We start from the raw sequence: 20,000 nt of genomic DNA, 5'->3' as shown, positions 1-20,000 counted from the left end.
CAAATCAAATCAAATTGTATTGGTCGTACATTCTATTGGTCCAGCCTTCGCCTCTTTGATCTGGGTCAGATTGCCTTCGCAGATCAACCACACAGCATGACATTCCAACAAACACAGTCCAGGGCTGCGTCTCAAATGGCAACCTATTGTCTATGTTGTACTTCTTTTAACCAGAACCTTATGGGCCATTTTCAGTGTCCGCATAGAAGCAAAGCAAATTGCCATCGTCAGCGGTTCTATGCCCTTTCTAGTCATTCTCTTACTTTGTCTCTATCCTGATTCCTGACACCATAACGTCATTCTATTCTAGAGCCCATAGCTTGGCGATGATGAACTCCCTCCAAACAGACAGATATGCGCCCTCCAAAGAGACAGACATGCCCTCACCTAGACAGATACCCACTCCCTCCCTCCCTCCCCTCTCCCTCCCTCCCTCCTCACAGAATGGGCAGTGATGTGTCCTGCAACCAGATCAAATTCTGTCTCAAAGGCACACGACGACACATGCTCACACACACCTCCAACACACACACACACACACCTCTAACACACATGCACACACACACGCACACACACACACACACACACACACACACACACACACACACACACACACACACACACACACACACACACACACACACACACACACACACACACACACACACACACACACACACACACACACACACACACACACACACACACACACACACACACACACACCACACACACACACGCACAGCAATAAACTCATCTACTGTCTACTCTAATTCTAATGATAGCTGTCTTCTTCAGTCTTGTTTCAGCCCTTCCCTACAGAATGATGTTGAGTCAAAACCCATTCACAGTGACAGCCCTTACTTCTCTTACCTAGTTTGTCTCATTGGCCTTAACACATTAATACAAAAAATAAACAACATGAACAAATAAAAATAAGGCACATCATATGTCAATAAAACCCCAGTATAAAAGAGAAGAGTTATATTCTAATCCAAAGCCACAACTACAGTCCTCCCAGGCATGCAGACAATGCTGTACTGAGCTACACTACCAGGACAGAAAAAGGTTTTTTTATTACCTGTACTGGTCAGACCAGACTAGACCAGTAGAGCAAAGCGAAAACAGACTCCCCTTGAGTAGAGACCTGAGGCAGCCACAGAGTCAGACACACTGCCAAACGCAGGATTGCACCTCACCGCAGGGTGGAGAGGGGAGAAAGAGAGAGAGAGAGAGAGGGAGGGCAGAGAGAGAGAGCGAGAGAGAGAGACAGCCGGCGAGATACCACCGCCAAAACTCTGTGTGAAGGGAACAGAGCTGTTGCCACAGCAACACACAGCCTAAGTGGTCTGGGCCCGGTCTAATTCTGAGCTTTGGTTGCTCTGTTCCCATCCTCAGTCCCTCCCCTCATCTCCCCTCTCTCTCAATGTCTGAGAGCTCAGCTGCCACACCCATCCCCAACATGATGCTGCCAAAGGTACTGACTGACTGAATAACTGTACCCCTGTACATGGTGAAGATCAAGAACACTAATGACAACTGTGTCCTCCACAACTACCTCAACAGAAAACCATGACAACTGTGTCCTCCACAACCACTTGAAAATAAAACCATGACAACTGTGTCTTCCAAAACCACCCCAACAGACAAGAGTCAAAACAACACAAAGTCAAACATCAGTTAACAACATCCTAAAACCCAATACACAGATAACGTTGGTGGTTACTAACAGTATAGTTAATATTGAAATGACATTACAGTTTGTGTTGAAGTGTTATACAGATGTGAAAGTCTGTAAATGTTCACAGCATACTACATTGGATGACTAGCAATGTGGCAGGTATTCAAACTACACATCTCACTCTCACTTATCCAGTGGACACAGCAGGCCTCCTAACACGGCAATACCTCTTTACATCTTCAGTTCCATGCTTTAGTTCTTTGAAGCCATGGACAAATCTTTGTTGCTCAAGGACATTACACGTCTCTTCTCAATGCAATCACCCTAGTTCAACCCATCAGCTGTTGCAGCATGCAGTACCAACCTAGCGTCCGTCTGCCCAACCTAGCGTCCGTCCGCCCCCCCCCCCCCCAAATAGGTCCAGCTCTATGCTCCCTGCCACGCGTCTGTACTCCCATCCTGGCCTCCCTGCCCTGGCCTGACCTCCCTACTCCCTCAGACAGACACAAAACTGAGGTGGATCTCTCTGTATGATATTGGCAGTGGTCCAGGGCCCATATTCACAAAACCTCTCAGGGCAGGAGAGCTGGTAAAGGATCAGCTTTACCTTTTAGATCATAATAAATATGATTCCATGGACAGGGAGGACCTGATCTTAGATCAGCACTTGTACTCTGAGAGGCTTTGTGACTATGAGTTCAGGTCCTAACTGACACTATCAAACACAGAGGATTGGCACTGCTCTATGGCTCAAGTTCCAGTGCCTTTAATATGTTTTGGTGATAATGAGGGAAACGGAAAACTGCTGGTGTTAGATATAGTCATTATGAAAGACCAGAGAGGAGCAGGTTGTTCATTCTTCTAAAACGCTGACAGACAGGGAACAAAGCTGCCCGCTGCCTTCCTTAACAGGCAGCATGAGAGAAGCTGTAAGATGCTAAAACAACATCCGAAGTGAGATGCTAATTAGCCAATGTCTTTACTCTCATCAGCACTCACTGACATAGTGTTTTGCACGTTCATGGATCTTAGTAATCCAAGATGGGTTAGCAGTGCAGACGTTGTTTGTCGTTCTCCCCGTGTAAATTGATTTTTTGAATCTTTTTGAATATATATTTCAATATATTTTCAATCTCTTTTTCAATTTTAATTTTTTTAAATTAAATATACCTTCCGGCAACCTGCCTCACTTAGCTAGCTCTCCCAATCAACACCTGTGATTGCTTTATGCCTCGCTTTATGTCTCTCTCTAATGTCAATATGCCTTGTATACTGTTGTTTAGGGTGGTTATCATTGTTTAAGTTTACTGCGAAGCCCCTATTCCCACTCAACATGCCTCAGATACCTCTTTTGTTCCACCTCCCACACCCCCGCTACATATTCATCGCCAGACCCACTGGCTCCAGGTCATCTACAAGTCTCTGCTAGGTAAAGCCTCATCTTATCTCAGCTCACTGGTCACGATAGCAGCACCCACCCATAGCACGCGCTCCAGCAGGTATATCTCACTGGTCATCCCCAAAGCCAACACCTGCTTTGGCCGCCTTTCCTTCCAGTTCTCTGCTGCCAATGACTGGAACGAATTGCAAAAATCGCTGAAGTTGGAGACTGTAGTCCATGTGTAACTCTGTGTTGTTGTTTGTGTCGCACTGCAGTTGTAAATGAGAACTTGTTCTCAACTGGCCTACCTGGTTAAATAAAGGTGAAATATATGTATATATTTTTTTAAACATAATACATAACACAGCATAATGTCATTGTGTCATGCAGTGTTCTGTAATGGTTGGGTGGAGCTGGATTATGTGTTTGCATAAGTAAAAGGATTCAAATCTCTGTAAAAAAAAATACATTTACATACATCATATTCTTTATAAGCCGAACACTTACCTGAAGACCATAGAAGGCACTTGGCATTTAGACAACACATAATAGTACAATGGCTTTAGTGACCTCGCTAAAAGTCAATGTCTTTGAAAGACAGTTGTAATAATACGTTCCATCGCTACAGAGTGTGGGAATTAAATGTCAACAAAATTGTAAATGGACATAGATTAACAGATGCTCTAGGCAATGTTTGAAACAGACTAATGGAGCACTGGCCACACTATCCAGGCTAGATACTAATGGAGCTCATCCCATAGGGTACAGTGTACTTGTGGTGATAAAACAGAAGATACTCTTTGGCTGACTTCCTTATGGCTTCTTCTTGACCAATAGTATGGCAAGACTGGTCTTCAACAGTGCATGGTATTCAATCTAACAGGCTAGGTGACTGATGCTGTCGAAATGAATAATAGACATGAAAGGTCTGGTCCTGGCAACATACTGCAGTTAAAATAGAGGTACAGGAGGTTAATACGACTCCTGGCAGAGATGTTGAATGGGTTTCGGTTCTGTAAATGGTGGAAAGTGGAGGTAGTAGGTAGTGGTAGGTTCTGTGTGTCAGCAGAAATATAAAAAGATTGCAGGGACAATAGACAAAACAATAGACCTTTGGCAAACTAAATTGTAGAGGAGCCGCTGCCATGGCAACAAGAGGAGGGAACGGAGTGGGGTATAGTCAGTGTGTGTGGAGAGGGGTGTGTGTGTTTGTGTGTGTCTCGCTCTGGGAAAACAGAGATTTTCACCCTTAATTGCCACAGTAATAATGGATAATGAATCTACTAAGGGTGCTTCAATGTTCACTGTTCCTCCCACACAGTGAGAGGTAGGGGCCCGCTTAGTGCCTGCTGGACCCACACACGCACACACACTCAGAAAGACCAACCAAACAGAATGACCAACCCCTGTGTGTGCGTGTTTGTGCGTGTGTATGTGTGTATGTGTGTGTGTGTGTATGTGTGTGTGTGTGTATGTGTGTGTGTATTCTAATTGACAGGTACTACTCGACCACATTGTATACACACACACACAGTTTTGACAATACTGGTCAATACAGATGAAGTATGTGGGTATAATACAGTAGTTATAAAAGCTCTGAGTCTCTGATATCAGGTGTCCTTACCAGCCGTAACTGCGTGGTCGCCGTTGAAGCCGTTCTCACTGGAGGTGTAGGGAGGGGGTGCTGCTCCATGGGCCGTCCCTGGCTGGCACGCCCTGTATGAGGGGGGGTAGCCGTTAGCCCCGAGGGCTGGGGGGGTAGAGGGGTCCTGTGCCCCTGACGTGTCCCAATGGGGGTGGCTGTCCTCAGGTTGGCGACTGTCTGCCATGATGGGGGTCAGTGGCGGCCAGGGAGGTCTTTCCTTATGGCTGGGAGAAGAAGGAGCTTATTACTTTATTTTCTATTGTCACTGTACAGAGAGATGAATCTTTCTGCTTTTTCTCCAACCCCCTTGAGACACACACCCACAGAGGGGTTGGAGCACAGGGTGAGCTGCAGTGTGAGTATATGGTCATGTCATGGCAAATAATAGTGGTGGCATAATAGCTACTAACACTAGAATCGCCACAGCCGTTTTTTAGGTGTTATGGCACAATGGCTATTAATAGTTTGGCAGGGAGAAGAGACTATACAAATGTGTTCCTTAGATGGGGTATGAAAAGACACTGTGATAGCATGGTCATGTCACTGTCTTTATAATAATGGTGGCACACAATGGCTATAAACACTTTGGTAGGGAAACAGAAGGTATTGATGGGGTGGAGCAAAACCAAAGGACATCATTCAAATTCAAAACACTGTTTCACCTCGGGTCACGAATCACCCCCCACATCTATAGACAGACTGGAGTGCTGGTTTATGGACATCAGATCACAAGGCAGCTCTCTCTCTCTCTCTTTCTCCCTCTCTCTCTCTCTCTCTCTCTCTCTCTCTCTCTCTCTCTCTCTCTCTCTCTCTCTCTCTCTCTCTCTCTCACTCTCTCTCTCTCTCCCTCTCTCTCTCTCTCTCTCTCTCTCTCTCTCTCTCTCTCTCTCTCTTTCTCCCTCTCTCTCTCTCTCTCTCTCTCTCTCTCTCTCTTTCTCACTCTCTCTCTTTCTCCCTCTCTCTCTCTCTCTCTCTCTCTCTCTCTCTCTCTCTCTCTCCACACTCTCATACTCAGGGCTGTGATTGAGTTACACAGACACTGAAGGTCTCGGCTGCTGCTGCCTGCCTTGGTGTCATCCTGTTCTGATTCACAGCTAGCTGCACCACTGACATGAAATAGAGCCTCAGCCCTCTCTGAGAAATCAATAGGACTTTATGGAGCTGCTGTCAACCATAGCACCTCCGTACAACCCAGTGAAATATATATGACCCACATACACACACATGTGGCATGCACACAGACATACACACAAGAACTTGTAATTTGTCAATAGGAGTATGAAGCAGCATGCAATATTGTGAACCAATCACAGGGAGGAAATAGATATGTTCACAGTAAATCTGTTGTAGGGGTCAAAGGTCAGAGGATAATGCCCTCCTGCTCATTGAGTGAGTGTGTGTGTGCCCAAGAGTACAGCCAGCTCTCTGATCTCAGAGCACAGCAGCCTCATCGCCACAGTGCCCCACTGAGAGTAAGATCGCCCACGGGCAACAAGGGATAAAAAATCTAATAAACAGCAACAGAGAGGATATCGATTCAGCCAATCACAGGCCAGGAGCTTGGTGGGCAAAGCAAAGCACTAGATAATGGAACCAAAGACCGATGCCTTGTTTCAGTACGGTGCTTACAGCTTACAGTATACAACACAGCCAGCCCCACAGTGCCATTTAGTCCAACCATTGCTATTCCATCGACAGAATAGTAGTGACTGACTCCAGAACAGACCAGCCTGGGTAAGCATCAACATGATATATCTGTTGGCGTAAAGATGGCAAAATGGCAGCTCTGCTTCTAGCTCCTAAGCAACTTTGCAGGATTTTTTTTTTCTGTGTTATTACATACAGCCGGAAATAACCTTTGGATATAGGAGCAGCAGTAACACACCAGCATTAAGACCAGGAATACGACTTTCCTGAATTGGATCCTTTGTTCGTACAGTACTCCCCAGGGCAATGTAACTTATTTCAGAGGCTGCTCCAAAACACTGCCGGCAGAGAAGGAGAAGAGGTAATCGGAGTGGACTTCTAGTCCGACACAGGAGGCGTGCACACCATCCACCGCTTCTGAGTATATTACTCACTGATGTTCAGTCTCTAGATAATAAAGTAGCAGAGCTCAGGGCAAGGATATCCTTCCAGAAAGACATCAGGGATTGTAACATATTATGTTACATGGAAACATGGCTCTCTCGGGATATACTGTCCCCATCCATACAGCCAGCTGGGTTCTCAGTACAATGCACAGACAGGAATAAAGAAGAAAGAAGGGGATGTATGTTTCATGATTAACTGCTCATGGTGTGATTGTGATAACATACAGAAACTCAAGTGATTTTGTTCACCTAAACTAGAATACCTCACAATCAAATGCCGACTGTAGTACCTTAAAATAAAATTATCTTCGGTTATAGTCACAGCCGTGCATATACTCCCTCAAGCCGATACCTCGATGGCCCTCAAATAACTACACTGGAAACCACATATCCTGAGGCTGGATTTATTGTATCAAAGCAATTTTGAGCAAAATGCTACCGAAGTTCTAACTACACATTGACTGTAGTACTCGCTCTGTAAAAACATTGGACCACTGCTACTCAACTTCTCTAAATGCCTACAAGGCCCTCCCCCGCCATCCCTTCGGCAAATCTGATCAAGACTCCATTTTGCGCCATCTTCCTATAGGCAGAAATTCAAACAGGAAGTACCCGTGCTAAGGTCTATTCAACGCTGGTCTGACCAACCGGAATCCATGCTTTAAGATTGTTTTGATCACACGGACTGGGAAATGTTCCATGTAGCCTCTGAGAATAACATTGAAGAATACACAGATATGGTGACTGAGTTCATTACGAAGTGTATAGGAGATGTTGTACCCACTGTGACTATTAAAATCTACCCAAACCAGAAACTGTGGATAAATGGCAGCATTCACACAAAACTGAAAGCACGAACCACCGCATTTAACCATGGCAAGATGACTGAGAATATGGCTGAATACAAACAGTGTAGTTATTCACGCCGTAAGGCAATCAAACTGGCAAAACGTCAGTACACAGACAGAGTGGAGTCGCAATTCAACGGCTCAGACACGAGACGGAAGTGGCAGGATCTACAGACAATCACAGATTACAAAGTGAAAACCAGCCACGTTGCGGACACCGAAGACTTGCTTCCGGACAAGCTAAACACCTTCTTCGCCCTCTTTGAGGAAAACCCAGTGCCACCGATGCGACCCGCTACCAAGGACTGTGGGCTCTCCTTCTCCTTGGACGACCTGAGTAATATATTTAAGCGTGTTAACCCTCGCAAGGCTGCCGACCCAGACAGCATCCCTAGCCGCATCCTCAGAGCATGTGCAGACCAGCTGGCTGGAGTGTTTACAGATATATTCAATCTCTTGATACCCAGTCTGCTGTCCTCACCCCTCAAGATGTCCAACATTGTTCCTGTACCCAAGAAAGCAAAGGTAACTGAACTAAATTTCTATCACCCCGTAGCACTCACTTCTGTCATCATGAAGTGCTTTGAGAGGTTAGTTAAGGATCATATCACCTCTACCTGACCTGACACCCTAGACCCACATCAATTTGTTTACTGCCCCAACAGATCTACAAACAATGCAATCAACATCTCACTGCAAACTGCCCTATCCCTTCTGGACAAGAGGAGTACCTATGAAAGAATGCTGTTGATTGACTACAGCTCAGCATTCAACACCATAGTACCATCCAAGCTCATCATTAAGCTTGGGGCCCTGGGTCTGAACCCTGCCCTGTGCAACTGGCTCTTGGACTTCCTGACAGGCCGCCCCCAGGTGGTGAAGATATGAAACAACACCGCCACTTATCCTCACCACAGTGGTGTGTGCTCAGCCCCCTCCTGTACTCCCTGTTCAACAGTGACTGGGTGGCCACGCATGCCTCCAACTTCATCATCAAGTTTGCAGAAGACATAACAGCAGTAGGCCTGATTACCAACAATGACGAGACAGCCTACAGGGAGGAGGTGAGGGCCCTGGGAGAGTGGTGCCAGGAAAATTACGTCTCACTGATTGTCAACAAAACATTCAGTAAGACGTTAAAACCCTCACAAACCTTTACAGATGTACAATTGAGAGCATCCTGTCGGGCTGTATCACCACTTGGTACGGCAACTGCACCACCCACAATCTCAGGGCTCACAAGAGGGTGGTGCGGTCTACCCAACACATCACCGGGGGCAAAACTACCTGCCCTCCAGGACACCTACAGCACCCGGTCACAGAGAGGCCAAAAAGATCATCAAGGACAACAACCACCCGAGCCACGGCCTGTTCCCCCCACTATCATCCAGAAAGCGAGGTCAGTACAGGTGCATCAAAGCTGGGACCGAGAGACTGAAAAACAGCTTCTATCTCTAGGCCATCAGACTGTTAAATAGCCATCACTAACTGGTTTCCACCCGGTTACGCAACCCTGCACCTTAGAGGCTGCTGCCCTATATACATAGACTTGGAATCAATGGCCACTTTAATAGTGGAACAGTAGTCACTTTAATAAGGTTTACATACTGCTTTACTCATCTCATATGTATATACTGTATTCTATTCTACTGTATTTTAGTCAATGCCACTCCGACAATGCTCAATCTAATATTTATATATTTATTTTACTTTCAGATTTGTGTGTATTGTTGTGAATTGTTAGATACTACTGCACTATTGGTTAGGAACACAAACATTTCGCTCCACCCGCAATAACATCTGCTAAATACTGTATGTGTATGTGACCAATAAAATGTAATTTGATGAACAGACATACACAAGTCTCTGAGCATTATGTTAAAACATCGCCTTGATTTCATTTTATATTGATATTTTAGTTATTTAGCATGCGCTCTTATCCAGAGCAACTTACCATCGTGAGTACATACATTTTCCTACATTTCATACTGGTCCCCCGTGAGAATCGAACCCACAACCCTATAAGGTTCTATCTAAAAAAAAAATATATTCTTAGTTACGAAAATTTCCGAACCTGCATTGGTTTGAATTGTGTAAGCAAATTTTTATCTTGTATTATTTAACAACCTGAATTACGTTATTTGCAAACCACGCCCCCAAATATTCAAATGAGCACCATTCTCTACATTATGAAGTGGCTGGGTTTGGTGTGGGCTAGTCTGTCTCTTTATCTCTTTATGACCGTGGTGGGAAGATGCTGTCAAAGACTATACTGCAAGTTTAAAACTCTGCTTAGGGTGTTGTTGTATCGGACTGATTTCAGGCCCTTTATCAAATTCTCACAAATGCATCATTGGGTGTGTCTGATCACATCTTCCCTTGCTGGATATAAAGACATTGGGTGTGTCCCAATTAGTGAACGTACCAACATGTATAAAAGGCCATAGGGCTTTAGTCAAAAGTGCACAATATAGGGAATAGTGACGCAGACATGGTGACTCGCATGTATCCCACCAGGGTTATAATTCTCCCCTTGTTTATGACTAGAACAACATGAACCTCCACAAAGAAGACCCTTCGTCATCATTCAACCCTTCATCCCAGCACTTTTGGTAGACAGACCGTAAAGCAGACTCTCTCTCTTCTTTTTGCACCGGGTCTGGACGTAGAAATGTGTTCCTCAAAGGAGGTGTGTAGCGGTAGAGTACTTATAGTAAAAGCAGAAATTAATAACAGGGGTTTTTCTCACAGGTAGAGCCTGAGGAGACACTGGTGGACGGTGGGGGTAATAAGGGACATCATTAATTGACCTAGTGGATGTTTAAAGAACTAGACATCCCAACACAAAACAGTATACATGGGTGAAGGTCTTTGGGGCTAGGGTGAGTTCAGCCCGACTCGTTTTACATGTCCAGGAATCACAGCAATAGGCTGTTGGGTGCTGTGGCATAAACTGGCTGTCCTCAACCCCCCAGACCTGCAACGCAAGCTGGTGGACTGAGTGAGGGCGGCAGTGTTGTATTTCCGTCCACGAAGGAGAACAGGGCCTGGTGGAACTGGAGAGCAGGGTGGCTGCATTCTGCCTAAAGGTGGAGCAGAGACTGCTGTACCATACTGATGTCGACTGGAGGGATGAGCGAGAGCTGGCGGATTAGGGTTGGACCGGCAGCTGTTCCTCATGACGCTGGAGAAGCTGAGTACAGCAGGTCTCTCTGATTTTTACTCTGCAGTGCTGAGGGCCTGGCAGCTGCTAAGGCCCATACGGGAAGGGGATGGGGAGCCTGGGCTGTGGGTGTGGGAGGAGCCTATCTTCCACAACCCAGCCATATAAAATGATAAAGTGTGGAGATGTTTCAGGAGATATGGTGTGTCGGGGGGCCGTCTGTACAGATGGGGAAGATGGGTTGGATATAAGGTTGTAGAAATGGTGAGGCTTTGGTTATTGTTATGTTTGGTGTTGTTTTGATTCGTAGGGTAGAAGGCACGGTGAGTATGCAGCTCAAGGGATATTAGTTTTTTTAAAGGGGAGTGGGGGGGTTGAGGTTTTAATTAAATGAAATGACGATGTATCATTAAAGAAATACAAAAAGTCTAAAGTCTCTCTCTCTCTCTCTGTCTGCCTGGTCTGCTGCGAAGGTCACTTTGAGCTGTGCCGGTGGCAGACATCCAGAAATACCCAGACAGCCTCCGACCGTAGCCAGCATTGGAGTGTTTGTGACAGGGACGTGGGATAAGGAAGGAAGGCTTGGGGTTCAGATTCCTGGAGCCCCACAGGGCTGATTAAAGAGCATGTGGTGTTGGTGGCCCATGAGGGGATTGTTGCTGAGTCCATCTGGCTGAAACAGCATCCTCTAGTGGACTGATCCTTCTCTACAACACTGGGGTAGAGGGAATGAATATGTAGCAATACTGAGCACTGTTGTAGGGTGGAGGCCAGGGTGTTCCCTCTATCCAGTCCCACAGAGATAAGATGATACGATTTTCAGAGCCTGGATGGCAAGAAGGACATCTGGTGGAAAGGGGGGGATCGGGTGTCTGAAGCAGTATGTAGATTCCACATCGGACACGGCTACCCATCCTCACCCTTCTCATGCCTCTCCACCCATTTTTTACCCACCTCTCTTTCTGTCTGGATAATAGAAACTGGGCTGTTCAGTCTACCTCCCTAGAGTATGCCTGCTGCCAGCCAGTACTGTTGTAAAGGGAGCTGAGCTAAATATGACAACCACTGGAACTCAATGTGCTTTTAGGTGAGGAGAGAGAGGAAGAGCAGATATAGACACCGAAATAGAGAGGGTGCTTCAATATATATACAGTGGGGAGAACAAGTATTTGATACACTGCCTATTTTGCAGGTTTTCCTACTTTCAAAGCATGTAGAGGTCTGTCATTTTTTGTCATAGGTACACTTCAACTGTGAGAGACGGAATCTAAAACAAAAATCCAGAAAATCACATTGTATGATTTTTAAGTAATTAATTAGCATTTTATTGCATGACATAAGCATTTGATACATCAGAAAAGCAGAACTTAATATTTGGTACAGAAACCTTTGTTTGCAATTACAGAGACCATACGTTTCCTGTAGTTCTTGACCAGGTTTGCACACACTGCAGCAGGGATTTTGGCCAACTCCTCCATACAGTCCTTCAGGTTTCGGGGCTGTCGCTGGGCAATACAGACTTTCAGCTCCCTCCAAAGATTTTCTATTGGGTTCAGGTCTGGGGACTGGCTAGGCCACTCCAGAACCTTGAGATGCTTCTTACGGAGCCACTCCTTAGTTGCTCTGGCTGTGTGTTTCGGGTCGTTGTCATGCTGGAAGACCCAGCCACGACCCATCTTCAATGCTCTTACTGAGGGAAGGAGGTTGTTGGTCAAGATCACGTGATACATGGACCCATCCATCCTCCCCTCAATACGGTGCAGTCGTCCTGTCCCCTTTGCAGAAAAGCATCCCCAAAGAATGATGTTTCCACATCCATGCTTCACGGTTGGGATGGTGTTCTTGGGGTTGTACTCATCCTTCTTCTTCCTCCAAACATGGCGAGTGTAGTTTAGACCAAAAAGCTCTATTTTTGTCTCATCAGACCACATGACCTTCTCCCATTCCTCCTCTGGATCATCCAGATGGTCATTGGCAAACTTCAAACGGGCCTGGACATGCGCTGGCTTGAGCAGGGGGACCTTGCGTGCGCTGCAGGATTATACTCCATGAAGGCGTAGTTGGTTTTCTTCGAGACTGTGGTCCCAGCTCTCTTCAGGTCATTGACCAGGTCCTGTCGTTTAGTTCTGGGCTGATCCCTCACCTTCCTCATGATTATTGATGCCCCACGAGGTGAGATCTTGCATGGAGCCCCAGACCGAGGGTGATTGACCGTCATTTTGAACTTCTTCCATTTTCTAATAATTGCGCCAACAGTTGTTGCGTTCTGACCAAGCTGCTTGCCTATTGTCCTGTAGCCCATCCCAGCCTTGTGCAGGTCTACAATTTTATCCCTGATGTCCTTACACAGCTCTCTGGTCTTGGCCATTGTGGAGAGGTTGGAGTCTGTTTGATTGAGTGTGTGGACAGGTTTCTTTTATACAGGTAACTAGTTCAAACAGGTGCAGTTAATACAGGTAATGAGTGGAGAACAGGAGGGCTTCATAAAGCAAAACTAACAGGTCTGTGAGAGCCGGAATTCTTACTGGTTGGTAGGTGATCAAATACTTATGTCATGCAATAAAATGCAAATTAATTTCTTAAAAGAATTACAGACCTCTACATGCTTTGTTTTTATGAAAAGGTGTTATCTGGGATATGACATCAACATCAGCTATTACAGTGAAATAATGCCATGCTATTGTTTGAGGAGAGTGCAAAGTTTTGAACATGAAAAGTTATTAATAAACAAATTAAACACATTTGGGCAGTTTTGACACAACAGTTTGAACAGAAATGCAATGGCTCATTGTATCAGTCTAAAACTCATATACTGCTAAATTGCAGCTGGGCTAGAATAATTAATTATGGCCTTTCTCTTGCATTTCAAAGATGGTACAAAATAATTCCAAAATAACTGTTTTTTTTCTTTGTATTACCATTTACCAGATCTATTGTGTTATATTCTCCTACATTCCTTTAACATTTCCACAAACTTCAAAGTGTTTCCTTCCAAATGGTACCGAGAATATGCTTCAGGGCCTGAGTTACAGGCAGTTAGATTTGGGTATGTCATTTTAGGCAAAAATTAAGAGGTTACGGCACATCGACAGATTTTTCACCTAGTCTGCACAGGGATTCAAACCAGAGACTTTTTGGGTACTGGCCCAACACTCTTAAGCGCTAGGCTACCTGCCTCCAACAATTGCACCAACTGAACAGGGAAGGGGTGGAAATTAACATGGGGTGGTCGTCGTTTTAGAGCTAAGCTCAGTCACATATACTATAGAGACTGATAATAATGACGTCTTTTTGTTGGCACTAAGTCCGCCATGGTTCGTTGAACAAAGCCTATGAGAAAATGAACGGAACTTTCATAGGGTTTTTGGATAAACGCCGAAAATAAGGTCTGTGGTAAACACAGGCTTAGTAGATCTTACTAGTTTTGTTCCAGGACCTATGCGAATTTTGAAGCATTTATTGAAAAAAACACAATGCACATACTGACTTCCTAATTCATAAAGGTGATGTTAAGTGACTGATATTATATCACTGAACAAACCGTATAACATCTCAAAAGCCTGTGTTAATCTCAGACCTTATTTTCACAGTTTATTCCAAAACCCTATTCTTTCCCCATTCATGCCTCCCTACCTGCCACAGGAGGTTGGTGGCACCTTAATTGGGGAGGATGGGCTTGTGGTAATGACTGGAGAGGAATCTGTGGAATGGTTTCAAATCCATGTATTTTAAATGTTTATTTAACTAGGCTTAATTTAACTAAGTCAGCTAAGAACAATGACGGCCGACACCAGCCAATCCCTGACGATGCTGGGCCAATTGTGCTCCGCCCAATGGGACTCCCAATCACGGCTGATTGTGATACAGCCTGGATTTGAACCAGGGTGTTTGTAGTGACACCTCTAGCACTGAGATGCAGTGCCTTAGACCACTGTGTCACTCTGGAACAAGGTGTTTGATGCCATTCCATTTTCATTCCATTTTCTACGTTCCAGCCATTATTATGAGCCGTTCTCTCCTCAGCAGCCTCCTGTGCTCCCTCCCTGCATCCCTCTCTCTCTACCTCCCTGCATCCCTCTCTCTCTACCTGCCTGCATCCCTCTCTGGCTGCCTCTCTGCCTGCATCCCTCTCTGCCTGCCTGCCTGCCTGCCTGCATCCCTCTCTGCCTGCCTGCCTGCCTGCCTCTCTGCCTGCCTCTCTGCCTGCCTCTCTCTCTACCTCCCTGCATCCCTCTCTCTCTACCTGCCTGCATCCCTCTCTGGCTGCCTCTCTGCCTGCATCCCTCTCTGGCTGCCTCTCTGCCTGCATCCCTCTCTGCCTGCCTGCCTGCCTCTCTGCCTGCCTCTCTCTCTACCTCCCTGCATCCCTCTCTCTCTACCTGCCTGCATCCCTCTCTGGCTGCCTCTCTGCCTGCATCCCTCTCTGCCTGCCTGCCTGCCTGCCTGCCTCTCTGCCTGCCTCTCTGCCTGCCTCTCTCTCTACCTCCCTGCATCCCTCTCTCTCTACCTGCCTGCATCCCTCTCTGGCTGCCTCTCTGCCTGCATCCCTCTCTGGCTGCCTCTCTGCCTGCATCCCTCTCTGCCTGCCTGCCTGCCTCTCTGCCTGCCTCTCTGCCTGCCTCTCTCTCTACCTCCCTGCATCCCTCTCTCTACCTCCCTGCATCCCTCTCTCTCTACCTGCCTGCATCCCTCTCTGGCTGCCTGCCTGCCTGCCTCTCTGCCTGCCTCTCTGCCTGCCTGTCTCCAACCCTCTCTCCATCCCTCTCTCCCTGCCTCTCTGTTTCCCTTTCTGCCTGCATCCCTCTCTGCATCCCCACCTCTCTGCCTGCATCCCTCTCTGCATCTCTCTCTCTCCCTGCCTCTCTCCCGCCCTCTCTCCCTACCTCCCTCTCAGTGTGTCTCAGTGCGATTCAGTGCGTGTTTCAGTGGGTGTCTCAGTGTGTCTCAGCGTGTGTCTCAGTGTGTGCGTTTCTCAGTGTGTGTGTGTCTCTCTGTGTGTCTCAGTGTGTCTCAGCCTGTGTGAGTCACCAGGCTGCTGCATTGCAGGGTTATCCACTCACAGCTGGCTATATGCATGAGACATGGAGCCCAGAGAAGGAACATAGGGGGGCATAGGGTGCTCAGATCCTCTATGTGGATACGACAATAGGATGGTGGGCAGTGAGGGCATAGTGAGGTAAGGCTGCCAGTAAGACAACTGATTCATTCATTGATTTCACCATCTTCACACACATAGAAGTAAACAAATTGTTGATGCAAATCGACGCAAAGATCCCCATAGTAAATAAAGGGAACAGATCCCTATAAAATGAATGGCTTTGACTGTTTTTTTAACCTGTTGTCCTTTTTTTCTAGTAGCAGTTAGAAGCAGCATCACAGACTAGAGAGGGCCTGTCTGTCTGTCTGTCTGCCTGTCGATCTGTAGCATTTAGCATCACATAGTAGGTATGGAGGGACCTCCCTGCCTGTATACTCCTGCAGGAGAGGCCCTGGTATCAGCATCTCATTTCCCCTGTCTCAGACTTGGAGGGCCCCGCACAGTAAAAGAGGGCCACAGAAATGTATTGTCCCTTTGTCACCACTGTAGAATTCCTGTCATAATAGAGTCCCCCCCCACTCTCTCTCTCTCTTCTCTCTCTCCTACCCTTCCCCCTTCTCGCTCTTTCTCTTTCTCTACACTCTACCCCCTCCCTGCATTCCTGGCTCCCTCCGACCACTCCTCCCTGCCTCCGTACTCTCTCTCTCCCTCTCTCTTGCTCACATAACCAGAGGGATCAAATACTCTCTCTCTGACTGTGCAGAAAAATAACAACAATGCTTTCTAATACTCAATCGGTGGAGCAATGTAACATAATTAAAGGTTCATTTTGAACCTTTACTAGCATCACTAGCACAGAGAGGCTGCTGTCTACATACAGACTTGAAATCATTGGCCACCTTAATAAATGTAACATGATGTCACGTTCTGACCTTTATTTCCTTTGTTTTGTATTCATTATTTAGTATGGTCAGGGCGTGAGTTGGGGTGGGCAGTCTATGTTTGATTTTCTATGATTTGGGGATTTCTATGTTTCGGCCTAGTATGGTTCTCAATCAAAGGCAGGTGTCATTAGTTGTCTCTGATTGAGAATCATACTTAGGTAGCCTGGGTTGCACTGTTTGTTTGTGGGTGAGTGTCTATGTTAGTGGCTTGTGTCAGCACAGGTCTCATTTGTAGCTTCACGGTCGTTATTTGTTTATTGTTTTTGTATGCAGTGTTCAGTACTTTCTTTAATTAAATATTCACTATGAACACATACCACACTGCATTTGGTCCTCTGATCCTTCTCTCCTCTCCTCTTCAGATGAAGAGGAGGACGACCGTGAGACACGAGTCACTTTAATAATGCCACTTTAATAATGTTTACGTATCTGGCATTACTCATCACATATGTATATACTGTATTTTATACTATCTATTGCATCTTAGCCTATGCCGCTCTGACATAGCTCATCCACATATTTAGATATTCTTAATTCCATTCCCTTACTTAGCTTTGTGTGAATTGGGTATATGTTGTGAAATTGTTAGATATGGCTGCACTGTCGGAACACAAGCACAAGCATTTAGCTACACCCACAACAACATCTACTAAACACGTGTCATTGTCATAGGCAGCTGGTTTGCTCGGTCAGAGAGAAAGAGAAGCGGGGCCTTCAAAGTTACGACTGAGGGGGGTAGAGATCGAGGTGGAGTATGGCTGCCCTGCACCCTGCAACAGTCTGCTCGGTGTGGGAAAGTGGGAGTTGAGGGGAACTGCTCTGAGGCCTCTCCGCACACATTAGTATAGCTGGATGGGAGCCCGTCAGAGACGGTTTTCCTGGCCATCACAGTTATTAAAAAAATAAAATAATAAACATGTTATTTAACTTGGCAAGTCAAGTTAAGAACAAACTTATTTTACAATGACAGCCTACCCAGGCCTAACCCGGCCGACGCTGAGCCAATTGTGCGCCGTCCTATGGGACTCCCCATCACGGCCGGTTGTGATACGGCCCGGGGATCAAACCAGGGTCTGTGGTGACGCCTCTAGCACTGAGTGCCTTAGACCGCTGCGCCACTCGGAGGCCAAAACAGAGTACAGCCCAAGCATACACATACAAAGACACATGAAGGCTCTGCCCTAAATTATGTGCTCTCTGACACCTGGAGTTGCATGGCAAATGGACCAGGAACACAAGGAAAGCACAAAGGACAATGTCGAAGGACTAGCCAGCCCTTCCCCTTCTGAGGGGCCAAAATGTATCTCTCTATTCCAGTATACAGAGAACTGACTATTGAATATGTGACAGAATAATACTATAGTATCCATCCACCCTGCTGATCCTCAACACTGGTTCCCCACAAGGGTGCGTTCTCAGCCCTCTCCTGTACTCCCTGTTCACCCACGACTGCGAGGCCATGCACGCCTCCAACTCAATCATCAAGTTTGCAGACGACACTACAGTGGTAGGCTTGATTAACAACAATGATGAGACGGCCGACAGGGAGGAGGTGAGGGCCCTCGGAGTGTGGTGTCAGGACAATAACCTCGCACTCAATGTCAACAAAACAAAGGAGATGATCGTGGACTTCAGGAAACAGCAGAGGGAGGAGCCCCCTATCTACATTGATGGGACAGTAGTGGAGAGGGTGGAAAGTTTTAAGTTCCTCGGCGTACACATCACGGACAACCTGAAATGGTCCACCCACACAGACACTGTGGTGAAGAAGGTGCAGCAGCGCCACTTCAACCTCAGGAGGCTGAAGAAATTCAGCTTGTCACCAAAAACACTCACAAACTTTTACAGATGCACAATCGAGAGCATCCTGTCGGGCTGTATCACTGCCTGGTACGGCAGCTGCTCTGCCCATAACCGGAAGGCTCTCCAGAGGGTAGTGAGGTCTGCACAACGCATCACAGGGTGCAAACTACCAGCCCTCCAGGACACCGACACCACCCGATGTCACAGGAAGGCCAAAAAGATCATCAAGGACAACAACCACCCGAGCCACTGCCTGTTCACCCTGCTATCATCCAGAAGGCGAGGTCAGTACAGGTGCATCAAAGCATTAACATCTCGTTACACTCGCATTAACATCTCGCTACACTCGCATTAACATCTCGTTACACTCGCATTAACATTTAGAGAAACTCGCATTAACATCTCGCTACACTGGCATTAACATCTCTCTACACTCGCATTAACATCTGCTAACCATGTGTATGTGACAAATAAATTTTATTTGATATTGTTTGGTATCTATCTGAAACTTGTTCTCTGAGGATAGCTATGATGCTATTTGTATGGATTATTATCTCTGTGGTAACTTGTATCTGGACAGGGTAAACTCTGAGTTACTCTATGCAAAAAGATGATATGGTCCTCTCAGTAACTCTTATTTGCACAAGCTTTTCAATGCTGTGAGACCCTGTGGAGATTGGGCCTTGGTCAGGTTACACTTAACATTTGGTATTGTTTGATTGGTCAATGGTGGTTCGTTTTGGGTTGAAAGGTTACACCTTCAGATGTTATAAATTGAATCAAATGCCTTTGTTCTTACACTTATCCTGAATACAGTCCATGGAGGAAGGTTGTATGATCAATTATCATTTCCGAGGCTTCTAGGCATCTCTTTGTTCATGCTTTGTCCTCTATGTTCACCTTAGGATCTACAGTTGGAAGTTTACATACACCTTAGCCATTTCAACTGATATTTTCACAATTCCTGCCATTTAATCCTAGTAAAAATTCCCTGTCTTAGGTCAGTTAGGATCACCACTTCATTTTAAGAACGTGAAATGTCAGAATAATAGTAGAGAGAATTATCTTTTTCAGCTTTTATTTCTTTCATCACTTTTCCAGTGGGTCAGAAGTTTACATAAACTCAATTAGTATTTGGTAGCATTGCCTTTAATTGGTTTAACTTGGGTTAAACATTTCAGGAAGCCTTCCACAAGCTTCCCACAATAAGTTGGGTGAATTTTGGCCCATTCCTGCTGACAGAGCTGGTGTAACTGAGTCAGGTTTGTAGGCCTCCTTGCTCGCACACACTTTTTCAGTTCTGCCCACACATTTTCTATCGGGTTCAGGTTTGCGCTTTGTGATGGCCACTCCAATACCTTGACTTTGTTGTCCTTAAGCCATTTTGCCACAACTTTGGAAGTA

At 46.0% G+C, this 20,000-nt stretch overlaps 1 protein-coding gene across 1 annotated transcript in view; it reads right to left on the bottom strand.

Annotated features, from left to right (window-relative positions):
* LOC135519278 (microtubule-associated protein 2-like) overlaps positions 1–20,000 on the bottom strand; it is a 147,604-nt gene that overhangs the window by 58,529 nt on the left and 69,075 nt on the right. Inside the window, 1 exon segment of the mRNA XM_064944420.1 lies at positions 4,687–4,931. Within this exon segment, the coding sequence (XP_064800492.1) occupies positions 4,687–4,891 (205 nt within the window). The 5' untranslated portion in view covers positions 4,892–4,931.

The sequence above is a fragment of the Oncorhynchus masou genome, chromosome 29 (assembly GCF_036934945.1).
Source record: "Oncorhynchus masou masou isolate Uvic2021 chromosome 29, UVic_Omas_1.1, whole genome shotgun sequence".
Lineage (NCBI taxonomy): Eukaryota > Metazoa > Chordata > Actinopteri > Salmoniformes > Salmonidae > Oncorhynchus > Oncorhynchus masou.
The sequence above is the reverse complement of the archived record's forward strand: the minus strand, read 5'-3'. Positions and strand labels throughout refer to the sequence as shown.